General features: G+C 39.2%; 1 protein-coding gene across 7 annotated transcripts in view; it reads right to left on the bottom strand.

Annotated features, from left to right (window-relative positions):
• Positions 1-698: 698 nt before the first annotated feature.
• Positions 699-26,828, bottom strand: part of ABCG2 (ATP binding cassette subfamily G member 2 (Junior blood group)) — a 79,353-nt gene continuing 53,223 nt past the window's right edge. For all 7 annotated transcript variants that reach the window (XM_049885754.1, XM_049885755.1, XM_049885749.1 and 4 more), the window contains 7 exons: positions 23,224-23,306; positions 17,838-17,927; positions 16,489-16,613; positions 15,484-15,638; positions 11,239-11,328; positions 9,865-9,956; positions 699-7,399 (listed from right to left, as the gene is read on the bottom strand). In XM_049885754.1, the coding sequence (XP_049741711.1) occupies positions 7,252-7,399; positions 9,865-9,956; positions 11,239-11,328; positions 15,484-15,638; positions 16,489-16,613; positions 17,838-17,927; positions 23,224-23,306 (783 nt within the window). In that variant the 3' untranslated portion in view covers positions 699-7,251. The remainder of the gene's footprint in view (positions 7,400-9,864; positions 9,957-11,238; positions 11,329-15,483; positions 15,639-16,488; positions 16,614-17,837; positions 17,928-23,223; positions 23,307-26,828) is intronic.

Here is a 26,828-nt window from a genome sequence, read left to right as displayed (position 1 = left end):
GGACATCTAATTAAAGGGCTGGTACTGGCCACTTACACTGTGCTGCCCCCCGAGGAATGAAAGAACTGAAAATGCATCACCTTTCCCTACAAATCTGCCAAATGGAGTGAACACTGGGAAATACTCGGTCACCCAGGAAACTGGAAAGTGTAAAGAGCTATCCTAAATGTATAAGCTGTGTTCTATTTATAATAGTTAAAATCTATCAAGTAACTCAGAACAACAGAACAGCTTTCAGAAAGGCAGTACTCGTTAAGCAGCAGACACCACTGATAGGTCTGACTCTTAAAACACCGGGCTGCTACAAAGCAAATAGGCAGAATAACCAAAGTGCCCTCAGAAAATGCAAAACACCTATGAACTTGAGTACTAGAAAGGCTTACAGAATATTCCTAGTTAATGCTTTTAATAAAATAATATTTTATTTATCATGATCAGTCTCTCAGTTTATCAAGCAAATATGAAAATATGATTGAACTGAGGTATAGTGTGTGCAGTTGCAGATATAGAAAAAGTTGCTACTACTTTTTTCTATTTATTTCTAAGTCTGAACTTTCCACTTAAGAAAAAAACTAGAATCTTAGAAATGCTCTAACACCTAATTTATTTTACTCCAGTGTGTTCTTTAAATGAAAACACACTTGTTTTCCATTAGATCAAAGTGTAAGATTTTAAAGGTTTTAAAAACATTCCTCCAAGTTACATGTTGACCTTAAAATTAAAAATGTTTTCATAGAAATTATAGGTTCCCTATTTTCTCTTGAGATTTCCTCCTGTGAATAAGACCAAGCAAAAGTCTGTCCAAAATCCTTTTGGTCAGTAATTCTTTTTTACTATTAAGATTTCTAATATACTATCTTCCATGTGCATAACAATTTCTATTTTCTGCTTTTATATATGTTGTTGTATTTCACCTCCAGACTACAACCGTTCCTGCCCTTTTCCTATGGGGATCCATTCTGATACATTCAGATATGTAGAAAAACAAATCCTGTTTGTTATTTATGTGTCTAAATAAACAGATTTATAAATCGTGTTTTTCTTTTCATACAACACTATGTTATTAAGATGTATTTCTCTTGTAGTACATACCTCTAGTAAGTTATTTGATGATTGTATATTTCCCAGTGTGCAGCCACCACAATTTATTAATCCATTTTTGTAGTGAGTGGTTGCCACCAATTCCTCTGCTACTTCAAAATTTTTGTACATAATTCCCTTGTTGACTTTTCCTGAGTTCCTGGGGGGTGAAAGCTAGGAGTCCAAGGTTAGTAAATATTTAATTTTACCCAGAACTCTTAGGTTGATCTCCAGGATGACTGCAAAAACCAAAACCAAATCCATTGCCATTGAGTTGATTCTGACTCATGGTGACCCTACAGGACAGAGTAGAACTGCTCCATAAGGTTTCCATAAGGTAATCTTTATGGAAGCAGACTGCCACATCTTTCTCCCATGGAGTGGGCTAGTAGGTTCAAACCACCGACCTTTTGGTTAGCAGCCGAGCGCCTAACCACTGCGTGACCAGGGCTCCTTCAGGAAGGCTGCACAAGTCTGCAATTCATTAGCACGAATGAAGGTTCCTGTTTTATCCCTACCCTCACCAGTACTGGTACCGTGCTGGTGGTAACTCATCTTTCTTAAATGTAAGCGTTTTAAAATGAGATCTCATTTTACGTTCCGTTTCTTGGATTCCTAGTAAGGCTGAACAGATTGAGGTTTTCCAAACGGTATACTGTCAAGCTCTATATTTTTGAAGCGATGCCTCAGGTTTTGTTGCTTGGCAAAGACAGACCAAGCTGAGAGCATTCATCCTCACTTGACTCAAAGCAGCACCACTTTCATCTGCCATTTATCATCTATGCTTTTCCTTGGGGGCTAAGAGAAGAATGATTCTGCAGCTAAGAAGGTCTGAAAATCAAGTGACATTAATATGCTCATTTAGTTCTAAATGTGATTCTGCTACTCAGATGGACACAAAATGCATGGCTTTGAATAATATTTTTAGCTTGTTATTGAATCCACATCAAATTATAACCGTTAGTTGCTGTTGAGTCGGCTCAGACTCATGGCAGCCTTATGTATAACAGAATGAAACACTGCCCAGTGGTACATCATCTTCATGACCGGTGGTATGTTTGAGCTTAGTGTTGCAGCTATTGTTATCAATCCATCTCATTGAGGGTTTCTCTCATTTTTGCTGATCTGCTAACTTTATCAAACATGATGTGCTTTTCTAGTGAAATTATAACTAGTGCAGGTTGTTGTTAGGTGCCATTGGGTTGCCTCCAACTCATAGTGACCTTATATGTAACAGAACAAAACCTTTCCTGGTCCTGCACCATCCTCACACAGTAGGTATATTTGAGCCAAACAAGCAGCCACCATGTCATCTCATGGAGGGTCTTCCTCTTTTTCACTGACCCTCTACCAAGCATGATGTCCTTCTCCAGGGATTGGTCCCTCCTGAAAACATGTCCATCCAAAGTAAGCAAGACAAAGTCTCAAAATCCTTGCTTTTAAGGATGGGTGGTGTGAACCAATTCCTCACAGCAGAAATAGCCCCCTGAATGAACTGATAAAAAAATCTGATTCCTGAATATACCAAATGGCTCTCCTACAAGCTCTCATCTCAACTCCTAGCTACTAGGTCTTTCTTACACTGCTTAACCACACTAACTGCCATCACACAAGGACTGAGAATACCCAGGGCAACGTCGAAAGAATTCTAGATCTATCAGCCTACTTTCCATGCATTATCTCATTTCATCTTCCCACCAGTCCAGTGATCTGGGTCATGCTGGGATAATCTCTCTAAGGCAAAGGTCGAGTAATTACACCTTGTACCACTTATCAGTAGGAAAAAGGCACAGCCCTTTCTGGGCTCTCTGAAGGTTGAAGGCAACAGGAATACTGCTTGCAGACATTTATTGGGTAATAAGGCTTGCAAAAGCAGGGCAGGGGACTGGGAGGTTAAGGACAGAAAAGGGAAAGGGAGAAGTATTAAGAAGCAATGTATTTGTTCTATTAAATGGGAACAGATTTTCAAGAAAACATCTTAAAAATTAAATACCTTGATAAAAGTCTTAGACATTTGTCTTACCAATATTTTAATAGGTTTTTACAACCTTGATAAAAGTCTTAGACATTTGTCTTACCAATATTTTAATACGTTTTTACACGAAGCAGCAGCAAAAACTGTCTACAGCAGGCATCTGCAAACCATGGCCTCCCGGCCAAATCTGGCTCACTGTCTGTTTTTGTACAACTCTTGAGTTATGGATGAATTTTCCAATTTAAAGTATTGTAAAAGAAGCAAAGAATCTGCAACAGGGAAAGTATGTGGTTCACAACACCTAAAATATTTACTATCTGGCTCTTTACAGAAAAAGTTTGTCAACTCCCAGACTCAGGAATAAGGAATGCCCCTCCATCCTGCTCCTACCAACAAAAATAAAGCGTAATAAAAATACACAAAACCAACCAGATGACAACTGAAAGGCTGACCTTTTCAGCAGAAAGCCACCCACCTTGAACCTCAGGAACTGAGTCAGAATTGGCATAATAAAGTATTCAAAAACACTTTGGTAATAATTCACATTGTAGAAGTTATAAGATTATACTACGGAATTTAGTGGAAGTTGGAAAAGTCAACTTGGGCAGCTATTCTCCTTCAAGTTAGTTGAAAAATGAACAATTCAGTATAAACAAGCACAAAATCACACAATTTTAAAGCTAAAAGAAACTCGTTTTATAGATGTGTGAAAAATTTAGAGAATGTAAGGACGTATGAAAGAAAATGCAGAAAAAGAACTGGGAATTACATAATCTTTACATCATACCATGTGAAGTAGGTAAAGCAGTATTACCAGCATAGCACAGTTTGTCTTCCAAACCAGGACAGTAAAAACAATGAATAGGACATCTAGAATTACATAAGGCAGCTGTGTGGCACAGGCGGTGAAGCGCTGGAGTATTAGACAAAAGGGTGGTGGTTAGAATGCACCCAGAGCCACTTCAGAAGACAGGCCTGGCAATCTGCTTCCGAAAGGTCACTGCCTTGAAAAACATATGCAGCAGCTCTACTCTACACACATGGGGTCAATGTGAGCTGAAATCTACTCAACAGCAACTAACAACGGAATTCTGTAACTTTTTTGAAAATATTGATTGATTGGCATATCCACCTTATTATATTGGCGGTTGTTGCAGTTGTTAGGTGCCATCGAGTTGGTTCTGACTCAGAGAGATCCTATGTACAACAGAACAAAACACTGCCCGATCCTGCACCATCTTCATAATTGTTGCTGTTTGACCCCACTGTTGCAGCCACTCTGTCAATCCATCTCCTTGAGGGTCTTTCTCTTTTTCACTAACCCTTTATGTTACCAAACATGATGTCCAGGGATAGGTCCCTCCTGATAACATGTCCATGGATAGGTCCCTCCTGATAACATGTCCATGGATAGGTCCCTCCTGATAACATGTCCAAAGTAAGTGAGACAAAGCCTCACCATCCTCACCTCTAATAAGCATTCTGCATGTACTTCTTCCAAGACAGACTTGTTCGTTCTTCTGGCAGTCCATAGTATATTCAATATCCTTCGCCAACACCATAATTCAAAGGCATCAATTCTTCTTTGGTCTTCCTTATTCACTGTCCAGCTTTCGCATGCATATGAGGCAACTGAAAACACCATGGCTTGGGTCAGGTGTATTAAAAAGAGGGGAGGCCCAAAGTCTGTTAAATGGGGAAAAAACAGTCTCTTCAACAAATGGTGCTGGAATAACTGGATATTCATCTATTAAAAAATGAAACAGGACCCATACCTTATATCATACACAAAAACTAACTCAAAATGGATCAAAGATCTAATATAAAATCTAAAATGACAAAGATCATGGAAGAAAAAAACAGGGATTATGCTACAAGCCCTAACACAAGGCATAAGTAGTATATAAACCACAACTAACAATGCACAAACACCAGAAGACAAACTAGATAACTGGGAACTCTTAAAAATCAAACACTTATGTTCATTAAAAGACTTCACCGAAAGAGTCAAAAGAGAACCCAGAGACTGGGAAAAAAAAATGGGCTACGACATATCCAATAAGGGCCTAATTTTTAAAATCTATGAGATACTGCAGCAACTCAACAACAAAAAGACAAATAACCCAATTTAAAAAAGGGCAAAGAATATGAACAGACACTTCACCAAAGAAGACATTCAGAAAGCTAACAGACACATAAGGAAATGCTCACGATCATTAACCATTAGAGAAATGGAAATCAAAACTAGAAGGAGATACCATCTTAACCCAACAAGGCTGGCACAAATCAAAAAAACACAAAATAACAAATTTTAGAGAGGTTGTGGAGAGATTGGAACTCTTATTATGCACTGCTGGTGGGAATGTAAAATGGTACAACCACTTTGGAAAATGATTTGCTGCTTCCTTAAAAACCCAGAAATAAAAATACCATATAACTGCAATCCAACTCCTAGTAATATACCCAAAAGAAATAAGAGCTGTCACACGAATAGACATAAGCACACCCATGTTCACTGCAGCACTATTCACAAGAGCAAAAAGATGGAAACAACCTACATGCCCATCAACAGATCAATGGATAAATAATGGTACATACACACAATGAAATATTATGCAATGATAAAGAACAATGACGAATTCTCGAAACATCTGACAACACAGATGAGCCTGGAAGGCATATGCTGAGTGAAATTAGTCACAAAAGGACAAATATTGTATGAGCCACTATTATAAGATCTCAAGAAAAGGTTTAAACACAGAAAAAAAGCATTCTTTGATGGTTATCAGGGTGAGGAAGGAGGGGAAGGGAAATCACTAACTAGATAGTAGACAAGGATCAACTTTGGTGAAGGGAAGGACAACACACACACAACACAGGGGAAGTAAATGAAAGAAGAAAAAGGGGAAGGGGAAGTCTTACGTATGTACCTATGCACACAGAAACATACCATAGTGATGGTCTGTCTGATAATAGCAACACAGGAAATATAGACAAGTCATTTCAAAGTTAACCAAGGGAGGAGGTAGTGACTGGAGAGGAGGAGTATGAGAGGGCTTTCCTGCACTGGTAAGGTTCTACTCTTAATCCAGATTGGTGACTGCACAGGTGTGTTCATTTTATGATAATGCACTGAACTGTACTCTTCTATGCATTACCCTTCAATTAAAAAAAAAAAAAACGAATGAAAAAAAAGTTAAAAAACACTTCCCTATTTTATTACAGGTAAAGCTTAGACTACAGAGAAGTTGTATAAATAAATGAAGTGTATAATGTAGGAAGGAGAAAAACCTGTTCAGGGCTAAACCTAAGAGCTATTATCAGTCTCAAATTTTCAGAGCTAGGAGAGAACTTGGGAATAATGAAATGCAGGAGTGAACAGAGTTCTTTATGGTGGTAGCCCTGGAGATACAGATACAGTGGGTCTAGACATCTAAACTTCAGAAAAGTGCCTCAGATAAGTTTGATGAACACCCACATCATGACCCACTGAATGACCTCAGGGAGGTTAAATGACTTTCCAGAGCTAGAAATGCCCATTAACGGCACAAGAACCATATTACCAGGCTCCTGGCCCTCTATTCCACTTACAGTCCAAAGCCCCAAGTCAAGACTGCTAAAATATTATGCTCCCACTATAGACAAGTATCACTAAGTTCTGTTACCTTGCCTTAGTAACCTTATCGAAGATTTTTTTTTCCCTCATGATGGCTTTTTATCCTATAAGTAACATTGGTTTTTCCAACATATTTTAATTTCATATTTCTAATACACCATAAATGCATTTATTATTTATTAAATAATGGCAGAAGATAGATTCAAGTAACATTAAGATTGGAGAGCTTCTAGTCCACCTATCCATTATAAAGAAGAAACTGATGCCAGAGATACCAGCGACGTGTCAAGAACTTCGAGAATTCAGGTCCTTTCCCAGGTCAATAAATTACACTAGGTTTCTTCCACATGGTTACTGTCTGACTGGGTGTACTAATGTATAATGCATGATATCATTAATTTATGATTTCGTTTCCTTCATGTATGATCCAGTTCCTTGTGATTTCTAAGAAAGTTTCTGTTTAAAATAATGTTTCTGAGCCACAGTATAATGATAACACTGAAAATGTCAACAAATACCTAAAATAAATCAAGATGTCCTCTTTTATGTGTGCCTAAAGCATAGTAAATTAAAGGGGAATTTAGGAATATTTTTTAAGAAATAATAGTTTTAGGTAGGCAATGGTGAGGAAAATAACAATCATGCATGCCAAGGCCAGATGATTCTTCCACAGGCCCCAAGGTGAGAGATCGATGCCCTGGCTTGTCAAAAATTCTTCACCAGTACATCTGAAATTCAACAAAAAAAGGAACACAACTTTATTCTTGGCATTTGCCAAATTTTACTCAGCATATTCACTATTCCTTAGTTAAACAACCCTATACGTTAACCCAGTCTTTAATAATTATCCCATTATATATAGAATAGCTAACAATCATTGAGTGCTGACAATTTTGCTAGATACTATGCTAAGCAACTTAGGTATAATAGCCTAGTTAATCCCTAAAACAATCCAATGGGAGTAGATATATATACATTTCAAAGATGACGGAACTAAGTTTAAGGAACTTGCCCCAGTTCACAGAGTCACACTTTGAACAAGTTTCTGGCCTCCCCAAATTCACCTGCTTCCAAATCTAAAATGCTGCTCTCTTCAAAGGGCAGAAGTATTTATCAAGTAATTTTTCACTTAACCTCGATGGAGGAAACCTCAGCTTTAACAGATGGTGTCTACGGCCTTTACTGAGATAATCAAAGCTTTTTATAGATGCATTACCCACAAAGATAAAAACAGCCATAAAAAAGAACACAGGCTTAGAATTCTAAAATGAGGAAAAGAGATGGGCAAGTGCTTCCTGCCACGGTCATCCTCTGTCCACTCTTGCATCAGGACTATAACGAGCTTTAGATATTCAGCTATGGGCAGTCCCTGGATTATGAATAAATTCCATTCTTAAATTTGTCTGTAAGTCAAATTTGTATGTAAGTCAGAACAGTCAGGTGCAGTTCATAATAAACGTCAGTTAAATGGTTGTCTCAGTATATAGTGTACATTTCTAGGCACAAAAAACATTAAAGAAACAGTTCCAGACATACTAAAACTTCCTTAACATAATACAGTAACAATAACAATGTTTTGATGCACTTCACAAAGTAGCACCTATTTGTTATTGTGAACCATTATACGTACTTTGAATTTGTAATATAACAGGCTTTAAGGGGATTGGCTCGTAACTACAGGTCATACGTTAAGTCAGAGGTTCCTAACCCGGGGACTGCCTGCACACGACATTCATGAGCAGGACAAGCTGTCAGGTTTCTTACACAGCAACTGGAATAGAGTAAGATGGCATGGCCGTGCCACAGATAAGAAAACTACCTGGTACAAAAATACCTGGTACAGCCGCAATTATTGCCTGGTACCATTTCTGTGTGACTCTTCGAATTTAGCAGTTCCAAAACCAGCCATAGCATCTATTTACTGAAGGAATGGCTTCCTCCTTCATCTTATGGAAATGAAGCCTCATCTTCTGTCACCATGAAACCTCTGGTGGCTCCCCCTCATCTGGTCCTACTTTTCCCAACCCCTTCATCCCGTCCAGTTAGTTGGCAGTGACTATGTGCCACAAAGACACCACAACCAGATCAAACAAAATGGACTGAATCAAAGAAAACCTTTCTTCATAAAGGTTTTCCCGGCAATAATTCAAAATAGCAATTTGTCCTATTATTAAGAATTATTTCTCTTGTCATGAAAGAGTTAAGATACCAGTATTATCTTTTCTCCAATTAATTAATATAGCAACACCAAGCCATTAACAACAATCATAAAAAAGAAAGTATCATTCAATTTTCAAAACAATATCCTCTGATTTTATTAAAACCTGAAGTTATTTTAATGAATTAAGCATAAGTGGGGTTTCCTTCTCAGTTTACTAAAATGAGTGTTTGTTTCTTTAGAGGACACATCCTTCGATGGGGAATAACCAAGACAGGTTTTTTTTTAAAAAACTGCAGACTTTGATTTCATGATGTCTTCAAACGCATACGAGGCAGAGGCAAGTGCCAGGATCTTGGCAGGGATATGTCTTCTGTCTTTCCTATATGCTATCATTGCTCTTTTAGGTCTTCCTAGCGGCCAAGGGGAAACCCTGGTAGCATAGTCTCATTAAGAGCTACAGCTGCTAACCAAAAGGTCGGCAGTTCGAATCCACCAGGCGCTCCCTGGAAACCATATGGGGCAGTTCTACTCTGTCCTGTAGGGTCGCTATGAGTCGGAATCGACTCAACAGCAACAGGTTTTTTTGGTTAGTGGCCAAGGGTAGGGCTCGTGGCTATCCATGTATAGTTCAGATACTACTAGCTAAATCTTACAGCCATGTATCTATATTTACACTTATACATCTATATCACAATATTTTATAAAATTATAAGCTTTATCAAAGCAACTCTTATTTCAAACTTAAATGTTCTGAAAAATAAAAACTTAAACCAGAACACAAACAAGCAATACATAAGAAATATTTCCTCAACTTAAATATACTTTTCGCTGTAAAAATACCTGGTAGGTAGTTGTACAGCACCTTCACATGCATTAGTGCACAGTGACTGCTTCTATGGATGAGTAAACCTGGGCTCTCTGAAGTTCGTAACCCTGTGAGCACTCAGACTAGCGCTAAGTGCGGTGTCCTTCCCACGATATAGTCAGCTGCAATAGTAGGCAAACCCACTGTAATATTTAAGGCACACTTACACTGCATAGGCTTCATAGTCACAGGTATTGTTTGTTGTTACATTTAAATCTGGGCAGAAGTGTTGTCCCGAAAATTCATTATGCAGTAAAGCCTACAACACAATGGGGGGGGGGGAATAGGTTTAAATTTCAAAAAGGTTCCAAATAATTATCAATCAGGTTCTCCTAGTTTAATCTTTATGGTTATGTCTACATACTAAGTTTCACATTCAGACTCTGTTACTAGAAAGCAACCAAAATTATTTTCCCTGGCAACCAAAAGGCCTAGGGTTGGGATTTTGGTTTCTAATACAAAAGAAGCAAAGTATTGGCCAAGAGAGGAAACCTCTGGCTATATTCTCCCCTAGCTTTCTTTCTTCTCTCCCCAGCGTTATAATCCTATAAACACTATAATTACAACAATACAGCGGTGCTGCTCCATGACTACTGTTAATTTATGGTAATAATCTTTTGCATTGTTCTTGCTTGTATTTCATCAAAATTGGTTGTAATTCATCTGATTGAGACTAGACAGACCCCGGAGGTCACAATCCCCAGACCTCCTGTTAGCCTGAGGCAGGAACCATTCCCAGAGCCAACTCTTCAGACAGGGATTGGACTGGACTATGGGATAGAAAATGATAATGGTGAAGAGTGAGCTTTTTGGATCAAGTAGACACATGAGACTATGTGGGCAGCTCCTGTCTGGAGGGGAGATGAGAGGGCAGAGGGGGACAGAAGCTGGCTGAATGGACACAGGAAATACAGGGTAGAGAGATGGAGTATGCTGTCTCATTAAGGGGGAGAACAACTAGGAGTATATAGCAAGGCGTATATAGGTTTTGTATGAGAGACTGACTTGATTTGTAAATTTTCACTTAAAGCACAATAAAAATTAAAAAAAAAAACTAGTAATTCTTGAGAGTTAGAAACTCAGTTATACTATATTAAAACACAGGACAATTTTCTAAAGCCAACAGTGGCTTTAAGTATTGTATGGTTTTAGTGAATTTTCTTCTAATTTTTCTTTAATATAAAATCATGTATTCTAGTCTCCCATCCTCTCATCTGTTTGCTATTTCACTGAAACCCAACAATATTTCTTTCAGCAATTAGTTAATCTTTCCTCTTCACCATGAGTTATCTCCTTGTCCTTCATCTCCCTCAAATAAGAACATGGTGGTTGGGGAATACTACAAGTGATTATCAAGTAATCCCCAAGCCCTTTGTTAATCAACTCAAATAGGAAATTCTCATTCATTGTTCCTAAAAAGGAAATTGCTGGAGGGAGACCTTCACGGTTCATGGTCGGGGACATGAGACAGACTTTATTTTGGATGCTCCCTGCTTAGAAGCAATAACCTGGGCACAACGTCTAGATGCAGAAACACTTACCGTATAGCCGTATCGAGGAATGCTGAAGTACTGAAGCCATGACAGCCAGGGCACAACGGTTTTGAGATTTACCAACAGCCCTGAGAACAGCTACAAAAAGCAAACACCAAGAGTCAGAACTGATGAAGCGATTTCATGAAGCACTGGCTTAGCAATCAGTTCTCTAGAGAATGCCCTCTTCAAGTCCCCGACAACCTTGTAAACATTTCTGCTTAAGGTCAACTATTTCTTGAAATTCTTCCCATTATTCTAAACACTTATCATAGCCTTCTTTCCACGTATAGCTTCTATAGAGCTGAGGCTGTTTATGGCTTTAAAGATGTGACACTGTATCTATAATATATATTATCTGTATTTATATGTTCCAATTTATTGGAAGATCCTAACAGTCAAGATATATCCTCAACTTCCTCTGTAACTGCACACAGTGGAAGGTCAATAAGTACTGACTACCCCAAAGATGAAGGAGTCCCTGGGTGGTGCAAACGGTTAGGAACACAACTACTAGCCGAAAGGCTGGCAGTTCCAACCCACCCAGAGGTGCCTCAGAAGACAGACACAGCAATCTGCTTCTGAAAGATCACTGCCCTGAAAACTCTAAGGAGCATTTCTACTCCACAACATGGAGTTACTGTTGAGTCATAATCGACCTGATGGTAACTAATAACAACAACCCTAATGATGCACCCACTATACCTCAATAAATCTGGTTATCTGAGAACACATACCAGAGCATAACCAAGCATCTCATGGCCTTCTCTACTCCTATATCACAGTAGGATTTGTTTTTACCATGGTTTGCACTGTATATCCATATAACTTTAAGAATAATTGGGACTCAGAGAGTATGGCCCCTGACATCCTTTTCACTCAGTAATGAGGTTCACCCTTCAGCCAAAGATTAGACAGGCCCATGAAAGAAAATGAGACTAAACAGGCACACCTGCTCAGGGGCAAGGACAAGAAGGCATTTGTTTGGTCTTGTATACTTTATTGAACTAAGGAGCACATTCTTCATGTGTGTAACTGTTCATTTTATAAGCATGTCTAATCTTTGGCTGAAAGGTAAACTTCAGCAGAGGCTTCAGTTCTGAGTTAGCAGGGTGTCTGGGGCCATAGTCTTCGAGGTTCTTCCAGTGTCTGTCAAACCAGTAAGTCTGGTCTTTTTTTGTGAATACGAATTTTGCTCTGCATTTTTCTCCTGCTCTGCCCGGGATCCTCTATTGTGATCCCTGTCAGAGAAGTCAGTGGTGGTGGCTGGGCACCATCTAGTTCTTCTGGGCTCAAGCTGGTGGTGGTTCATGTGTTCCATTAGTCCTTTGGGCTAATATTCTCCTCGTGTCTTTGGTTTTTTTCATTCTCCTTTGTTCCAAATGTGATGAGACCAATAGATGTATCTTAAATGGCTGCTTGCAGCTTTTAAGAGCCCAGATGCTACTGACCCAAGTAGGATGTAGAACATTTTCTTTATGAACTATATCATGCCAATTGACCTAGATGTCCCCTAAAATCATGGTCCCCAGCTCTCAGCCCCAGCCATTTTGTCCCTCAAGGTGTTCAGATGTGCCTAGGAAACTTGTATAACTTTGCCTTGGTCAAGTTGTGCTGACTTCCCTATATTGTGTGTTGTCTTTCCCTTTACCGAAGGTAATACTTGTCTACTATTTAGTTGGAAACCCTGGTGGCATAGTGGTTAAGAGTTCAGCTGCTAACCAAAAGACTAGCAGTTCGAATCCACCGGGGCTCCTTGGAAACCCTATGAGGCAGTTCTACCCTGTCCTATATAGGGTCACTATGAGTTACAACAAGGGTTTTTTTGGGGACTATTTAGTTACTGCTTTTCTCTCCCCACCCCTCCCTTCCCTCGTAACCATCAAAGATTGTTTTGTTCTGTGTATAAATCTTTTCTTGGGTTTTTGAAATAGTAGTCTCACACAATATTTATCCTTTTGTGACTGATTTATTTCACTCAGCACCTTCCAACTTCTTTTGATGCTTCCTGGATCATTCAATACTTTACCCATAGAATTCTTCAATATTACTACTCAAGGCTTGAATTTTTTCTTCAGTTCTTTCAGGTTGAGAAATGTTGAGTGTGCTCTTTTCCTTTGGTCTTCTATCTCCAGATCTTTGCACATGTCGTTATAATACTTTACTTTGTCCTCTCAAACTGCCTTTTTTGAAATCTCCTGTTCAGCTCTTTTACTTCAACGCTTCTTTCATTTGCTTTAGCTACTCTACATTCAAGAGCAAGTTTCAGAGTCTCTTCTGACATCCATTTTGATGTTTTCTTTCTTTCCTGTCTTTTTAATGACCTCTTGCTTTCTACATGTATGATGTCCTTGATATCATCCCACAGCTTATCTGGTCTTCAGTCATTGGTGTTTGTCTTAGTCATCTAGTGCTGCTATAACAGAAATACCACAAGTGGATGGATTTAACAAAGAGAAGTTTATTTTCTTACGGTAAAGTATATTAAAAGCTCCAGAGAAAGGCTTTCTCTCTGTGTTGGCCTTTTCATCAATCCTCTCCCAGACTAGGAGCTTCTCTGCACAGGGATCCCAGGTCCAAAGGACGTGCTCTCCTCCTGGCACTGCTTTCTTAGTGGTATGAGGTCCCCAGTCTCTCTGCTAGCTTCTTTCTTTTATATCTCAAGAGATTGCTTTAAGACACAATCCAATTTTATATATTGAGTTCTGCCCTACTAACACAACTGCCACCCATCCTCCCTCATTAACATCACAGAAGTAGGATTTACAGCAGACAGGAAAATCACACAGTACCAGGAATCATGGCCCAGCCAAATTGATAAACACCATTTTTGGGGGGACATAATTCAATCCATGACAGTGTTCAGTGGGTCAACTCTATTCTTGAGATAGTCTCTAAACTCAGGTGGAATATACTGAAGGTCATACTCTGGCTCTCATGGACTTTTTAAAATTTTCTGCAGCTTCAAGCTGAACTTGAATATGAGCAACTGATGGCCTGTTCCAAAGTCGGCCCCTGCCCTTGTCTGGCTCATCATATCGAGCTTCTCCTTCATCTCGTTCCACAGATGTAGTCAATTTGATTCCTTTGTTTTACATCTGGTGTGACTCACATGTATAGTCACCTTTCACGTTGTTGAAAAAAAAAATACTGTTCTGCAGTCTGAAATTGATCAAACATGCAATCAAGATGCATTGATAATTACTGGTGAATGGAATGTGAAAGCTGGAAACAAAGAAGAAGGATCAGTAGCTGGAAAATATGGCCTTGGTGATAGAAAGGACCCTGGAGTTTATACGATAGAATTTTGTAAGACCAACGACCTATTCATTGGAAATACTTTTTTTCAACAATAAATAAAATTTAGGGGGAAAAAAAAGCGTGCCATTTATGAATCATTGAAAGACATCTTACTTCTACTCTAGCAGAAAGAACATACACATTAAGTAAACAGGCTATGTATTCCTGTTCACTTGATGTAGTAGGGGAAAACTATAGTACCTGCTTCCCTTCACCTGTTGACTCCTCCACCTGAGTGCAAAATTTAGGCGCATGTAAAGATTACAGCCAAGAAAACCCTACAGTGTAGCTCTATTCTATCCCATGGGGTCGCTATGGGTCAGGATCTACTGGATGGCACCCAACAACAACAGCAGCAACAAGATTAAAATTAAGTAAGCACTAAAAAAAAAAAGATTAGCAGAAATATCTTGATATAAGAGAATGTCAGGAACCCAGAAAGAGTTCTGAGTGTTGTATGGACCCAAAATAGACTACCCATGCCACACACTGTTCTATTTTTCATGGAGCTTAGCTTTTGCCTTGGAAAGTAGTAGATCCAACCATACCACCAGCAATTCTCTAACATTAGCACGGAAGTCAGACAACTCAGCTGTTGTTTTGATTAAAAAAAAATCTGCCTATCAAACCTTTTCTGGTTTTTGAACTTATAATTTATCAAGATTTCACTACATGTCACCAAGAAGCAACTTCTAAAAGCTCATTAGTAACAACATGGTAACTAAATTTATAGATAGTACTTATATTAGAACAGTAGCAAAAAGGCTGGATAAGGACAAGAAGGGAACCTGGTAACTTCTTTAAATGTAAGCTATAGTTCAGTTATATAGCCTCCTTACACTATCAGAGTCCCATTTAGAGAATCCTCAAAACAAGCTTTATATGATAGGTGAATTGGGGGGAAAGAATAATGAGGAATACACTACCTCTCAAAGAACAAAAGTTCCTACTTACCATCATGAACACGAAACAGATGGTCATGAGAAGGGTTGCTATGGATACCACACTCTGACCTGCTGCTACAGCCAACCCCATGGAACTGGCCGTGTAAGCCACCATCATAAGGGAAAACATCATGATGAAGAAGGCTTCCGCCGCTGGTTTCAATCCTTAGTAAGGAAGAGAAGGGAGTGACCCAATTGTCTAAGTCTCCATATCTGTGGGATTGTTTATTGTAAAAATAACACTATAATACTTAAGAAACTAATATCAGAATGAAAAAAATTCATCCACTATCTAACTACCCTAGGTTACCAATTTCACTGTTCTTTCCCATACGTATCACTTTTACAAAGTTATCATATAGTTTTCTTTTTTGTACTTATTTCAGAAGCACTTTCCCGTATACACACCTACGCTCCTTTATGGGTAAAACCAAAAAACCAAATAGCGGGTGAATAAATGAATGAATGAAACACTCCCTCCTCAAAAAAAAAGACTTGAGGATCTAGGTTCTATGCCTAATTTTTTATAAAATGGAAGGTGTAGACTAAATCAGTGGTTTTTATCCTGTACTGGTTTTGGGAAAATATATACTTCTGGTGTGTGAGTGAGTGCATTTATTTCAGGGAAATATGTGAAAATTCTGATGAAATACTCCTGAGGCGATGCCTGAGAACAATGCACAAATGAAATCTGTCTCCTATGACTATCAAACAAGGCAGTACTTTTATTAAATCAATAAGCCCCCAAAGTCACCATTTTCTCTCATTAGAAAGAACAACCCATCCGTCAGTAGAATGCAGCCTTATAACTCGTTTTAAAAGTTGGGTCATGAGAAGTCTTGCCATACATGCCCACAGCGGACAGCTATCTCAGAAAGAATGCATCATGGGCAGATGCTTCCTTATGTCATGGCTTGGTTTACAGTTGAGAGAACCAAAAACTTGTTTGCAAAAAGGAACTGGCTTCAGCTCATGTCCAAGACTAAAAACACATCCTTTTTGTCTTGTTACTTACCTAACAAGAAGTATATTATGCAAGTGAAGATAATACTTGGTAACATCCTCATAGGTAGTAAATCGGATAACAGTTTTCCAAAGAAATAAGACGACACTCTGTAGTATCCACTGATATATTCATGTCTAAAGAACAAAAATACGTATCATATACCCTGCATTCACTTAAGAAGTCACAGAGGCAATGTTTCACAATTTTAATTCATACGCTAGAAGATTACATGGCTTGCTGTACAGATTTCTGCTGCCACCAGGAGCCTAACAGCTACAGCTACCACATTCTCGGCACTAGCTCCACCATACCCTTCAGCCCTGTCAGTTTAAGCCTCCATCTTAGTACACCATCCCAGGAGGCTCTGTGTAATGATCCCTCCTCTCATTACAGAACTCCCTAACACCATCTACTCTGCCTCCTAGAATACCTACACCAGGTAAACAGATCCTGAATACCTTCTCTCTCTTCTCAGAATGCTCTTTTCCCTCTTTGGACACCTGGCTCTGCTTGAAGATTAACACTACTCCAGGAGCTGATCTCAGTAGTAGAGGCTTTGCTTTATAAGGAACTAGAACGTGGTATTGCTGTCCTCCAAGCCCCACTTGTGACAATTTCAGGTCACTATACTCTTGCTACTTCTCCCACTCTCATGTTAAAAAAGAAAAAGAAAATTGCACTTCTTCCTTCAACAATCATGCCTTCCGACTATATATTCCTGTCAGCTATCAAATTCTGTGTTCCCCCTCTGCAGCTCTAGGTCCTCCCCTTCCTGACAACTTTCTCCTGTCATTCCAAACTCTTCCACCAATATCCTCACTCTTTCCCTCTCTAATGATTCCTTTTCTCCTCATGCAAATATGGGCGAATCTCTTTTTTGAAAAACACGAGAAACAAAAGCAGCCCACTCTTTACCATAAGGCTGCCCTCTGGCTCTTTCCCCTCCCCCTTCCATTGAGGGCTAAACTTTTCCTACATTCTTTGTCAACTTCACGTCCCCACCTACAATTTGCTTCTCAATCCACCATGTTCTGTCTACCAAGCCCCTCAAACTCTTCTTGCCACCACGGGGTCACCATGACTTGTGATTTCCTAAGAACAAAGGATATTGTTCAGCCCCATTATTGCTTGCTTTTTCTGTAGCATTTCGATCTGTTAATCATAACTTAATCTTGAAACTCTCTTTTTCCTGGTATCACATGCCACACTCATGATTTTCCTCCAGCCTCTGGCTGTTTTTTCTCAGTTAGTATAGGTAATCCCCAGGATCTCATCCTTGGCCTAATTTTGGATGTGACCAGTTTGACACATAACCCTGATGCTAGATGGCCCTCTTCCCAGAACAGAAATCTACTTACATAAAGAGCTTTTTCTCGATGACAAAGAGCTCCACGGCCGACACACTGCTGAAACACTGGTTGGTCGTCAAGAAGAAGAGTACTCCAGCCCTGAGATGAGAGGAAGTGTAACATTGGCACTGCAGTCAAGTGAACAATCCCAACAACCTTAAAAAAAAAGAGTCCACAGACATGGAGAGGAGCCCTGGTGGCACAACAGTTAAGAGCTCAGCTGTTAACCAAAAAGTCGGCAGTTCTAACCCACCAGCCACTTCTTGGAAACCCTACGGGGAAGCTCTCCTCTGTCCTATAAGGTTGCTATGAGTTGGAATTGACTCAACAGCAATGGGGTTTAGACATGGAGTGGATTTTTTACACTTGAAAAATATAGAACTTAGGGAACTGGCTGCTTTAAAAGTAAATGTTTGCTGGTGTGACAGAGATTAGAGGAACCCCTGAGACTATGGCCTCCAGACACCCTGGTAACTCAGAACTGAAGCTACTCCTGAAGTCCATCCTTCAGCCAAAGATTAGAGAGGCCTATAAAACAAACAATTTTTTTTTTAATAATCAAGTATACAAGACCACATGGGCAACACCTGCCCAAAAGCAAAGAAAAGACAGGAAGAAACAGAAAAACTGGATGAATGAACACAGGGAACTCGGGATAGAAAGGAGAGAGCTAACACATTGCAGGGATTGCAACCAATGTCACAAAACAATTTATGTATAAATTTTTTGAATGAGAAACTAATCTGTGTGATAAACATGTTTATACCATAACTAAAATGAACAGAAAATAACCAGGTCTAGTACACAAACAGCTATATAAATTTCTGTACACAAATAAGCCTAATAGCAAGTTAAAAGCTAACTTCAGTAATTAGAAAGGTTCAGCTCAGTTCGTTAAGTCTTATCCCTACCTAGCAGTATATTAACACTCACAATGATTCTGAAAAAGTAGATAGTGAAAATCCTTCTGAATCATAGCATAAAGTAAAGGTTTTATTGTTAAAGAACTTAAGGCATTCTAATTCTTTTCAGGAGCCCCTGGGTGGTGCAAATAATTAACAGCCTCAGCTGCTAACTAAAAGGTTTTGAAGGTTCAAGTCCACCCAGAGGTGCCTCTGAATTAAGGCCTGTGGATCTACTTCCAAAAAAGCAGCCATTGAAAACCCTATGAAGCATTAGTTCTACTCTGACAAACGTGGACTTGCCATGAGTCGGAACCAACTCAACGGCAACTGGTAAATTCTTTTCAAGGTGGTAATCCACATTGGAGGCCTGGTGGCACAGTGGTTAAGTGCTCGGCTGCTGACCGAAAGGTTGGTGGTTCGAACCCACCAGTCGCTCTGTGGGAGAAAGATGTGGCAGTCTGCTTCCGTAAGAAACTCCATGGGGTAGTTCTACTATGTCCTATAGGGTCGCTACAAGTTGGAATCGACTCAACGGCAGTGGGCTTTTTTCTTTTTAACAGGAATCCACATTTGTTATATCCACTTATTGATCCAAATACGATTTTTAAAAAAGGCCTTTTTCCTTAAGACACACAAATTCATTGTAAGGCATTCTGGAGGTAACTATTAGATCAAAGAAACTTATACTCTACACATGATCAAAACTCAGTTTCTTGGTTATACAGATTAAAGAGCAAGGAGAACACTGCCATCTCTGGGAGAATTCTTTCTACAAGAGAACCAAACCATTAGCCTTCTAAGCAATTTCAAATAATGAAATACCACTGTTCACTACTAAACAACTTAAGCTTCAGAAGCTGGTTCCAGAGATGATGCTGGAATATTTTTAACAATCAAAAGATTCAGTAGGGATTTGAAAAACCACACAGACAGGCCACCTTGAGATAGCCCAAATTCTTATGAAAAGTGGTAGTCAACTTAAGTCAAAATTAAAACAAGACTAACGTCCTACTTCTCCATAAAACGTTTGAGAAAAGCTATTCCTTATTTCTCCGGACTCTTCTAATAAGAGCTTGAATGGCTAGATGTCCGGTTCCTCTTTGAATTTCCAGTTGAAGACAGGTTTGTCAGTATCTCTTCCAAATGTTTCTTGCTATACAACACAAAAGGCACACAGGCCCTAGATCCTGTGATGTATTCTGTGTTGAGTAAAAAAAAAAAGTGGTCTAGCATCTTCAGCAGGTTTGGAAATAATCCAGGAGAACACAGCCCTCAGGGAAGGGAACGAGATGAACAATGACATAACCCTGGGAAAAAGATGCAATAATCATCTCGTTATAAAGTGACACTGCTGGACTCCACATAAATGACAATTTAATTCACCAGAATGAGGAATGAACTTTCATGCTCATTCTCTCTTTCAAAAATAGTCAGCCCTTTCTAGACATCAGAATAGATTCAACTTGAGCTACTTCAACTTTCCTCAATAGTAAAATGAGGATAAGACCATCCACGGCCAGAGGGGCCGTGAGAATCCTGAGGTTTGTGACATTGCTGAGCACCTCATATGTTCAGACCAAAATGTTGTTGTTAGCTGTCTTTGAGTCAGCTCCCACTCATGACGACCTCCTGTACAACAGAATGAAACCAAGATCGTCCAGTCCTGCATCACAGTCGTGATCACCGGTATGCTCTGAGTCCATTGTTACAGCCACTGTGCATGCTGAGTGCCTTCCAACCTAAGGGGCTCATCTTTCAGCACTGTATCGGACATTATTCTGTTGTGATCCATAGGGTTTTTTCATTGGCTGATTTTCAGAAATAGATTGCCAGGCTTTTCTTCCTAGTCTGTCTTGTTCTGGAAGCACCACTGAAACCTGTCCACCATGGATGACCCTACTGGTATTTGAGTTCCTGGTGGCATAGCTCCCAGCATCATAGCAATAACCAGTACACCTCAGTAAGACAAACAAACAGGTGGTGGTGGCGGTCAGAACAAGACAGCATCCACTAAAGATTTTCATGATAATCTTAACCTTAAACTAAAACTATCCCCTGAAGTCTCCTTAAAATCAAACAGTAGTTTAGCTTAACTAGTAAAAGGAATGTCAGCCTTGAGCATTATGTTCTTTTTAAGATCTATCCATATGGGATCAAATCGACAACAACTAGAAAGATCGGATAGGAAACTTAGGGTGCAGTGAGTTTATGTTAATGAGGGAGGAACAACTCTGAAAAGGAGAACGAGAATGGTTGTACGACTCGAAGAATGCAATGTAATCAATACCACCAAATTATACATGTAGAAACTGTTGAATTGGTATATGTTCAGCTAGGTATACTCTCAACAACAAAAATAAAATAAATGATTAAAAAAAAAATCTTCATAAACAAACTGTCATGGATTGAATTACATCCCACCAAAAAGTGTGCATTAACTTGGTTAGGCCATGATTCCCAGTATTCTGTGGTTGTCCTCTATTTTGTGATTGTAATTTTATGTTAAAGAGGATTAGGGTGGGATTGTAACACACTTACCAGGTCACATCCCTGATCCAATGTAAAGGGATTTCCTGGGGTGTGGCGTGCACCACCTTTTATCTCTTAAGCGATAAAAGGAAAGGGAAGCTAGCAGAGAGTGGGGACCTCATACCACCAAGAAAGCAGTGCTGGGAGCACGGTGCGTCCTTTGGACCTGAGATTCCTATGCTGAGATGCTTCCAGACCAAGGGAAGGCTGATGACAAGGAGCTTCCTCCAGAGCCGAGAGAAAGAAAGCCTTCCCCTGGAGCTGGCACCCTGAATTTGGACTTCTAGCTTACTGGACTGTAAGAGAATAAACTTCTCTTTGTTAAAGCCATCCACTTGTGGTATTTCTGTTACAGCAGCACTAAATGACTAAGACACAAGCTATGGTACATACACACAATGGAGTACTGCATAACGATACAGAACAATGATGAATCTGAGAAGCATCTCACAATATGGATGAATCTGGAAGCCATTAAAAAAAAAAAAAAAAAAACTAGTGCCTGAGCAAAATAAGTCAATCACAAAAAGACAAACATTTTAAGAGACCACTACTATAAAACTCATGAAAAGATCTATGCACAAAAAGAAATAATTTTTGACGGTTATGAGGGAGGGAGGGGTGGGGATGGAAAAATACTAAAAAGACAAAAGGTAAGTGATAAGACAGTACACAATACTGGTGAGGACAGCACAACCTGTACAAGGCAAGATCATGGTAGCTCCGTAGACACATCCAAACTCCCTAAGGGACCGAATTACTAGGCTGAGAGCTGTGGGAACCATGGTCTCGGGAAACATCTTCCTCAATTGGCAAAGCACAGTTTATAAAGAAAATGTTCGGCATTCTACTTTGGTGAGTAGTGCCTGGGGTCTTAAAAGCCTGTGAGTGGCCATCTAAGATGCTCCAATGGTCTCAACCCTTCTTGAACAAGGGAGAATGAAAAAAGCTAAAGATACAAGGGGAAGATTAGTTCAAACAACTAATAGACCACAGCTACCAAGGCCTCCACCAGACTGAGTCCAGCACAACTAGATGGTGCCCAACTACCACCACTGATTGCTCTGATGGGGATCACAATAGAGCATCCCAGATAGAGCTAGAGAAAAATGTTAAACAAAATTCTAACTCACAAAAAAAGACCTGACTTACTTGTCCTGACAGAGACTGGAGAAACCCCGAGGGTATGACCCTGGACACTGTTTTAGCTCAGTAATGAAGTCCCTCTGGAGGTTGCACCCTTCAGCCAAAGATTAAAGAGGTCCATAAAACAAAACGAGACTAAATGGATACAACACCCAAAGGGCAAGGACTAGAAGGCAGGAAGGAACAGGAAATGGGGAACCCATAGTCAAGAAGGGAGTGTTGACATGTCATGAGGTTGTTAACCAATGTCATAAAACAATATATGCACTATCTTTGTTCAGTAAACCTTCATCTAAAGTACAACAAAAAATAAATAAAAACTTGGCACAAAAAAAGTCTCATCATGAAAAAGTATTTTTTTTAAAGGGCACATTATGACTGAAGCTAGGTAAGGATCACAACACCAACAAGTGTTAACCACATAATGGCTACAAAAAACTGAGTCCCACCCACCTTCCCAAAACAAACCAAGAAAAGCCAAACCCATCGCCATCAAATTTTGACTCATAGCAACCCTACAGCAACCAAGTACACCCCCCCGGTCAAATCAAAAAATAAAACAAAAACTAACTCTTCCATTAGCCCCGGGTGGCGCAGCGTTTAAGAGCTATGGCTGCTAACCAAAAGTATGGCAGTTCGAATCCACCAGCCGCTCCTTGGAAACCCTATGAGGCAGTTCTACTCCATCCTACAGGGTCGCTATGAGTCAGAATTGATTTGACAGCAATGAGTTTTGTCTCAAATTCTTAACGAATTTTTGTAAGCTTGAAGAAATTTACAGCACTTTCTGAAAAACAAGATCCAGATTTACTTACCTATTCTGAATTCCAGTTTGATCATTTTGCAGTCCATAGAAAATGGCACCTATAATCAGTCCTAGGACGGCAGTGACAATTAACTTTTCAAAAAGAAAAATGAAAAAGGAAAGATTTTTAATTAGAGGTAAAAACTTATACACACCGTTTGTTATTATACTACATATGGACAGTTACATAATCAGATCTCTCCAGTGAGATAAATATTTTAAATGGTTTGGCCAAATGTCCTAGAACAATAAGATAAACTGCTCTGTATGTTTAATAAATAAATAATAAAGACAGTAATTTGTGGGCTGGGGGGACAGACAGAACAAAGCAGAATACTGGAGAAGCTAAGATTCCGACACATATTTCACCAGGCTGTGACAGACTACTGGGCCCGGGAATGCCACATAGAGTAGCTCAGCAACGCAAGCGCCTGGCTAAGTACTTTTAGGAGTAAACTACTGCCCAAGTGGCTACGAATTTTGGCCTGAACTCTGAACCTTTGTACCTATTTCAAGAGATTCAAGTAAAAACAGGATATCTTTCACCAACATTAAAAATAAATAAAAATTTTAAAACATACATAAACAATTTCTAACAATGGCATTTTGCACAACAAGGAAGTAGGGGTGAGCTGGGGCCTGCCTATGCAACCTCTGGGGAGTCAATGCCTACACTGGAATAGTGCATTGTCACTGTCTCCACAACATGCAGCCAGCTATCTCTGAGGACACCAGTGTGCTTCCATTGTACATCTTCTCTGTCACTGCTTCTCCAGCAACCTCAGCCATCAGGGCTTCCAGCCAACAGTGTGGACCTATGCTAAGTCTTTAGCACCCTTATCTACTATCTTCAGCTACCCAGTCTGTTCTGATGGCTCCTAAGAAGGCCAGATAAACATCACTTTCGTTTTTAAGGCTGATAAAAAGTCTCTTAAGGACATGAATAAGCAAAGGGTTATGGGTGACATTATAAATTATTTCAGGAAATTCTTATTATTCATAGCTTAAATATAAAAAATACAACAAATGTTGCACAATTTGAAGAATGTAATCAATGTTACTGAATTATATATGTAGAAATTGTTGAGATAGCATGTTTTTTCATGTATAGTTTCACCACAATAAAAATATTCATTTTCTTTTTAATTTTAGATCTATATATAAGAAATGGTAATCTAAAGAAAATACCCTGAGCTATCTTGGAACCTTCAATGTTAAACAATCTCAATACTACAAAAGTCCAATGGTAGTAAAATTGGAAGTAACTTGTTAAGGACATGTAATGGCATGAAACAAACCAAAGTGGAAAAAGAGGACCATGAGCTATGAAGACTATAGTCTTGAGGGAATATGATTTAAATATTTCAGTCATAAAATGTAATTAAATTCCCTGGCTAATAAGGCTTAAGACAGAAATTTGGGGAAAAAAAAATTCTATTAACCCTGGCATATTTTCAATATCCTCAGAATATACCATACTTCATGTCAACAGATCAAGTTCTCAAAAATAAATGATGACAGCTCTCTGTCAACATGCAGGCATGTACCTGAATATGAGAGGCTATACTTTCACACAGTACAACTTAAAAAATATCTAGACCTATCAAAGGAAAATGAAGAACACCAAGGACACAAGGTGATTACGAGCCCAAGAGACATAAAGGGCCACATGAACCAGAGACTACATCATCCTGAGACCAGAATTAGATGGTACCCGGCTACAACCAATGACTGCCCTGACAGGGAACACAACAGAGAACCCCTGAGGGAGCAGGAGAGCAGTGGGATGAAAACCCAAAATTCTCCTAAGACCAGACTTAATGGTCTGACTGAGACTGGAAGGACCCCAGTGGTCATGGCCCCCAGGCCTTCTGTTGTCCCAGGACAGGAACCATTCCTGAAGCTAACTCTTCAGACATGGATTGGATTGGACAATGGGTTGGAGAGGGATGCTGGTGAGGAGTGAGCTTCTTGGATCAGGTGGACACTTGAGACTACGTTGGCATCTCCTGCCTGGAGGGGAGATGAGAGGGTGGAGGGGGTTAGAAGCTGGTGAAATGGACACAAAAAGAGAGTGGAGGGAGAGAGAGGGTTATCTCATTAGGGGTAGAGTAATTGGAAATGTGTAGCAAGGTGTATATGGATTTTTGTGTGAGAGACTGACTTGATTTGTAAACTTTCACTTAAAGCACAATAAAAATTATTAAAAAATAAAAATATCCAGACCTTTTAAATTGGACACTCCAGGTGCTTTGTTTCCTTTTCCATTCAAAGTTGCTATCTTTTAACAACAGATTGACACTATTATCATTAGGGTATTTCAAAGTTCTAAAAGGATTTTCAAAGCCAGCTTTCAAGCATATTGAAAGTATGATTAATCCTAGCCTGGCAATTTTGTTATGTTTTTACAAGGTTGGTCTGTATTATTCTTTCTTTCATAAAGAGGAAGAAAAAAAAAAAAAACAGGCAAACTAAACATTGCATCACGGAGGACAAAAAGATCTTATTTGTGAGCTCTATGCATCTGGCCTCTATTTTGAACAAAAGTATAAAAATTCCCTAAATATGTTACTCTTTCTTTGTTGAAGTGTATTTAACCAGTATTTCTCAAGGTATATTCTGGGAGATATTTATGGCTGTCACGTAAAAAAGGAACCCATAGTCAGTTATTACGCTAATAGACACAATGAATCTCCAAGAGATATGATGTTAGTGTTGTTAAGTGCCGTTGAGTCAGTTCCAACTCATAGTGACCCCATGTACAACAGAATGAAACACTGCCCAGTCCTAGTCATAAGGTTTCCATCGGCCAATTTTTTCAGAAGTAGAATGCCAGGTCCTTCTTCCTAGTCTGTCTTAGTCTAGAAGCTCAGCTGAAACCTCTCCTCCACTGAACCCTGCTGGTATTTGAAATATCAGTGGAAAACTTTCAGTATCACAGTAACATGCAAGCCACCACAGTAGGACAAACTGACAGACAAGTAGAAAAGAGATATTACAGGGTTTTCCAAATTTATTTGATCAGGAAGCCCTTGCCACACATTAAATCAACATAAAATATTCTCGTACATTCATTCCAAGATCTGTCAGATATAACCTTTGGTTAAACCCATTATCTGAGGCCAATTCTGAATCATATAAATAACTACTTCAAACCAAAGAACAGCCGTTAAGTCTATACATACAATATTTATCAACAGAAAGCCATAAAACATTAACAGCTCCACATTCAAAAACCTAGAGAAGTAAATGACATACAAGATTAAAAAACCCCATTCAGGGTTAACAAGCAATGCCTCACAGGCTGTATATGACCCGTAGCCTATTTTTGTTCAGCTCATGGGCTAAAGAATGTTTTTTACATTTTTATTGATTGGGAAAAAAATCAAAAATAATATTGTTCATCACATGAAATTTATATGAAATTCACACTTCAGTGTCCATGAGTAAAGTTTTATTGGAACACTGCCACGTTCATTTGTTTATGTATTGTCTATGGCTGTTTTTGTGCTACAAGTTAAGTATTTGGCTGCTAATCAAAAGGTCAGTGGTTTGAACCCACCAGGAGCTCTGTGGGAGAAAGATGTGGTGGTATGATTTCAAAAGGATTTACAG

The sequence above is a fragment of the Elephas maximus genome, chromosome 5 (genome assembly GCF_024166365.1).
Source record: "Elephas maximus indicus isolate mEleMax1 chromosome 5, mEleMax1 primary haplotype, whole genome shotgun sequence".
NCBI lineage: Eukaryota > Metazoa > Chordata > Mammalia > Proboscidea > Elephantidae > Elephas > Elephas maximus.
The sequence above is the reverse complement of the archived record's forward strand: the minus strand, read 5'-3'. Positions and strand labels throughout refer to the sequence as shown.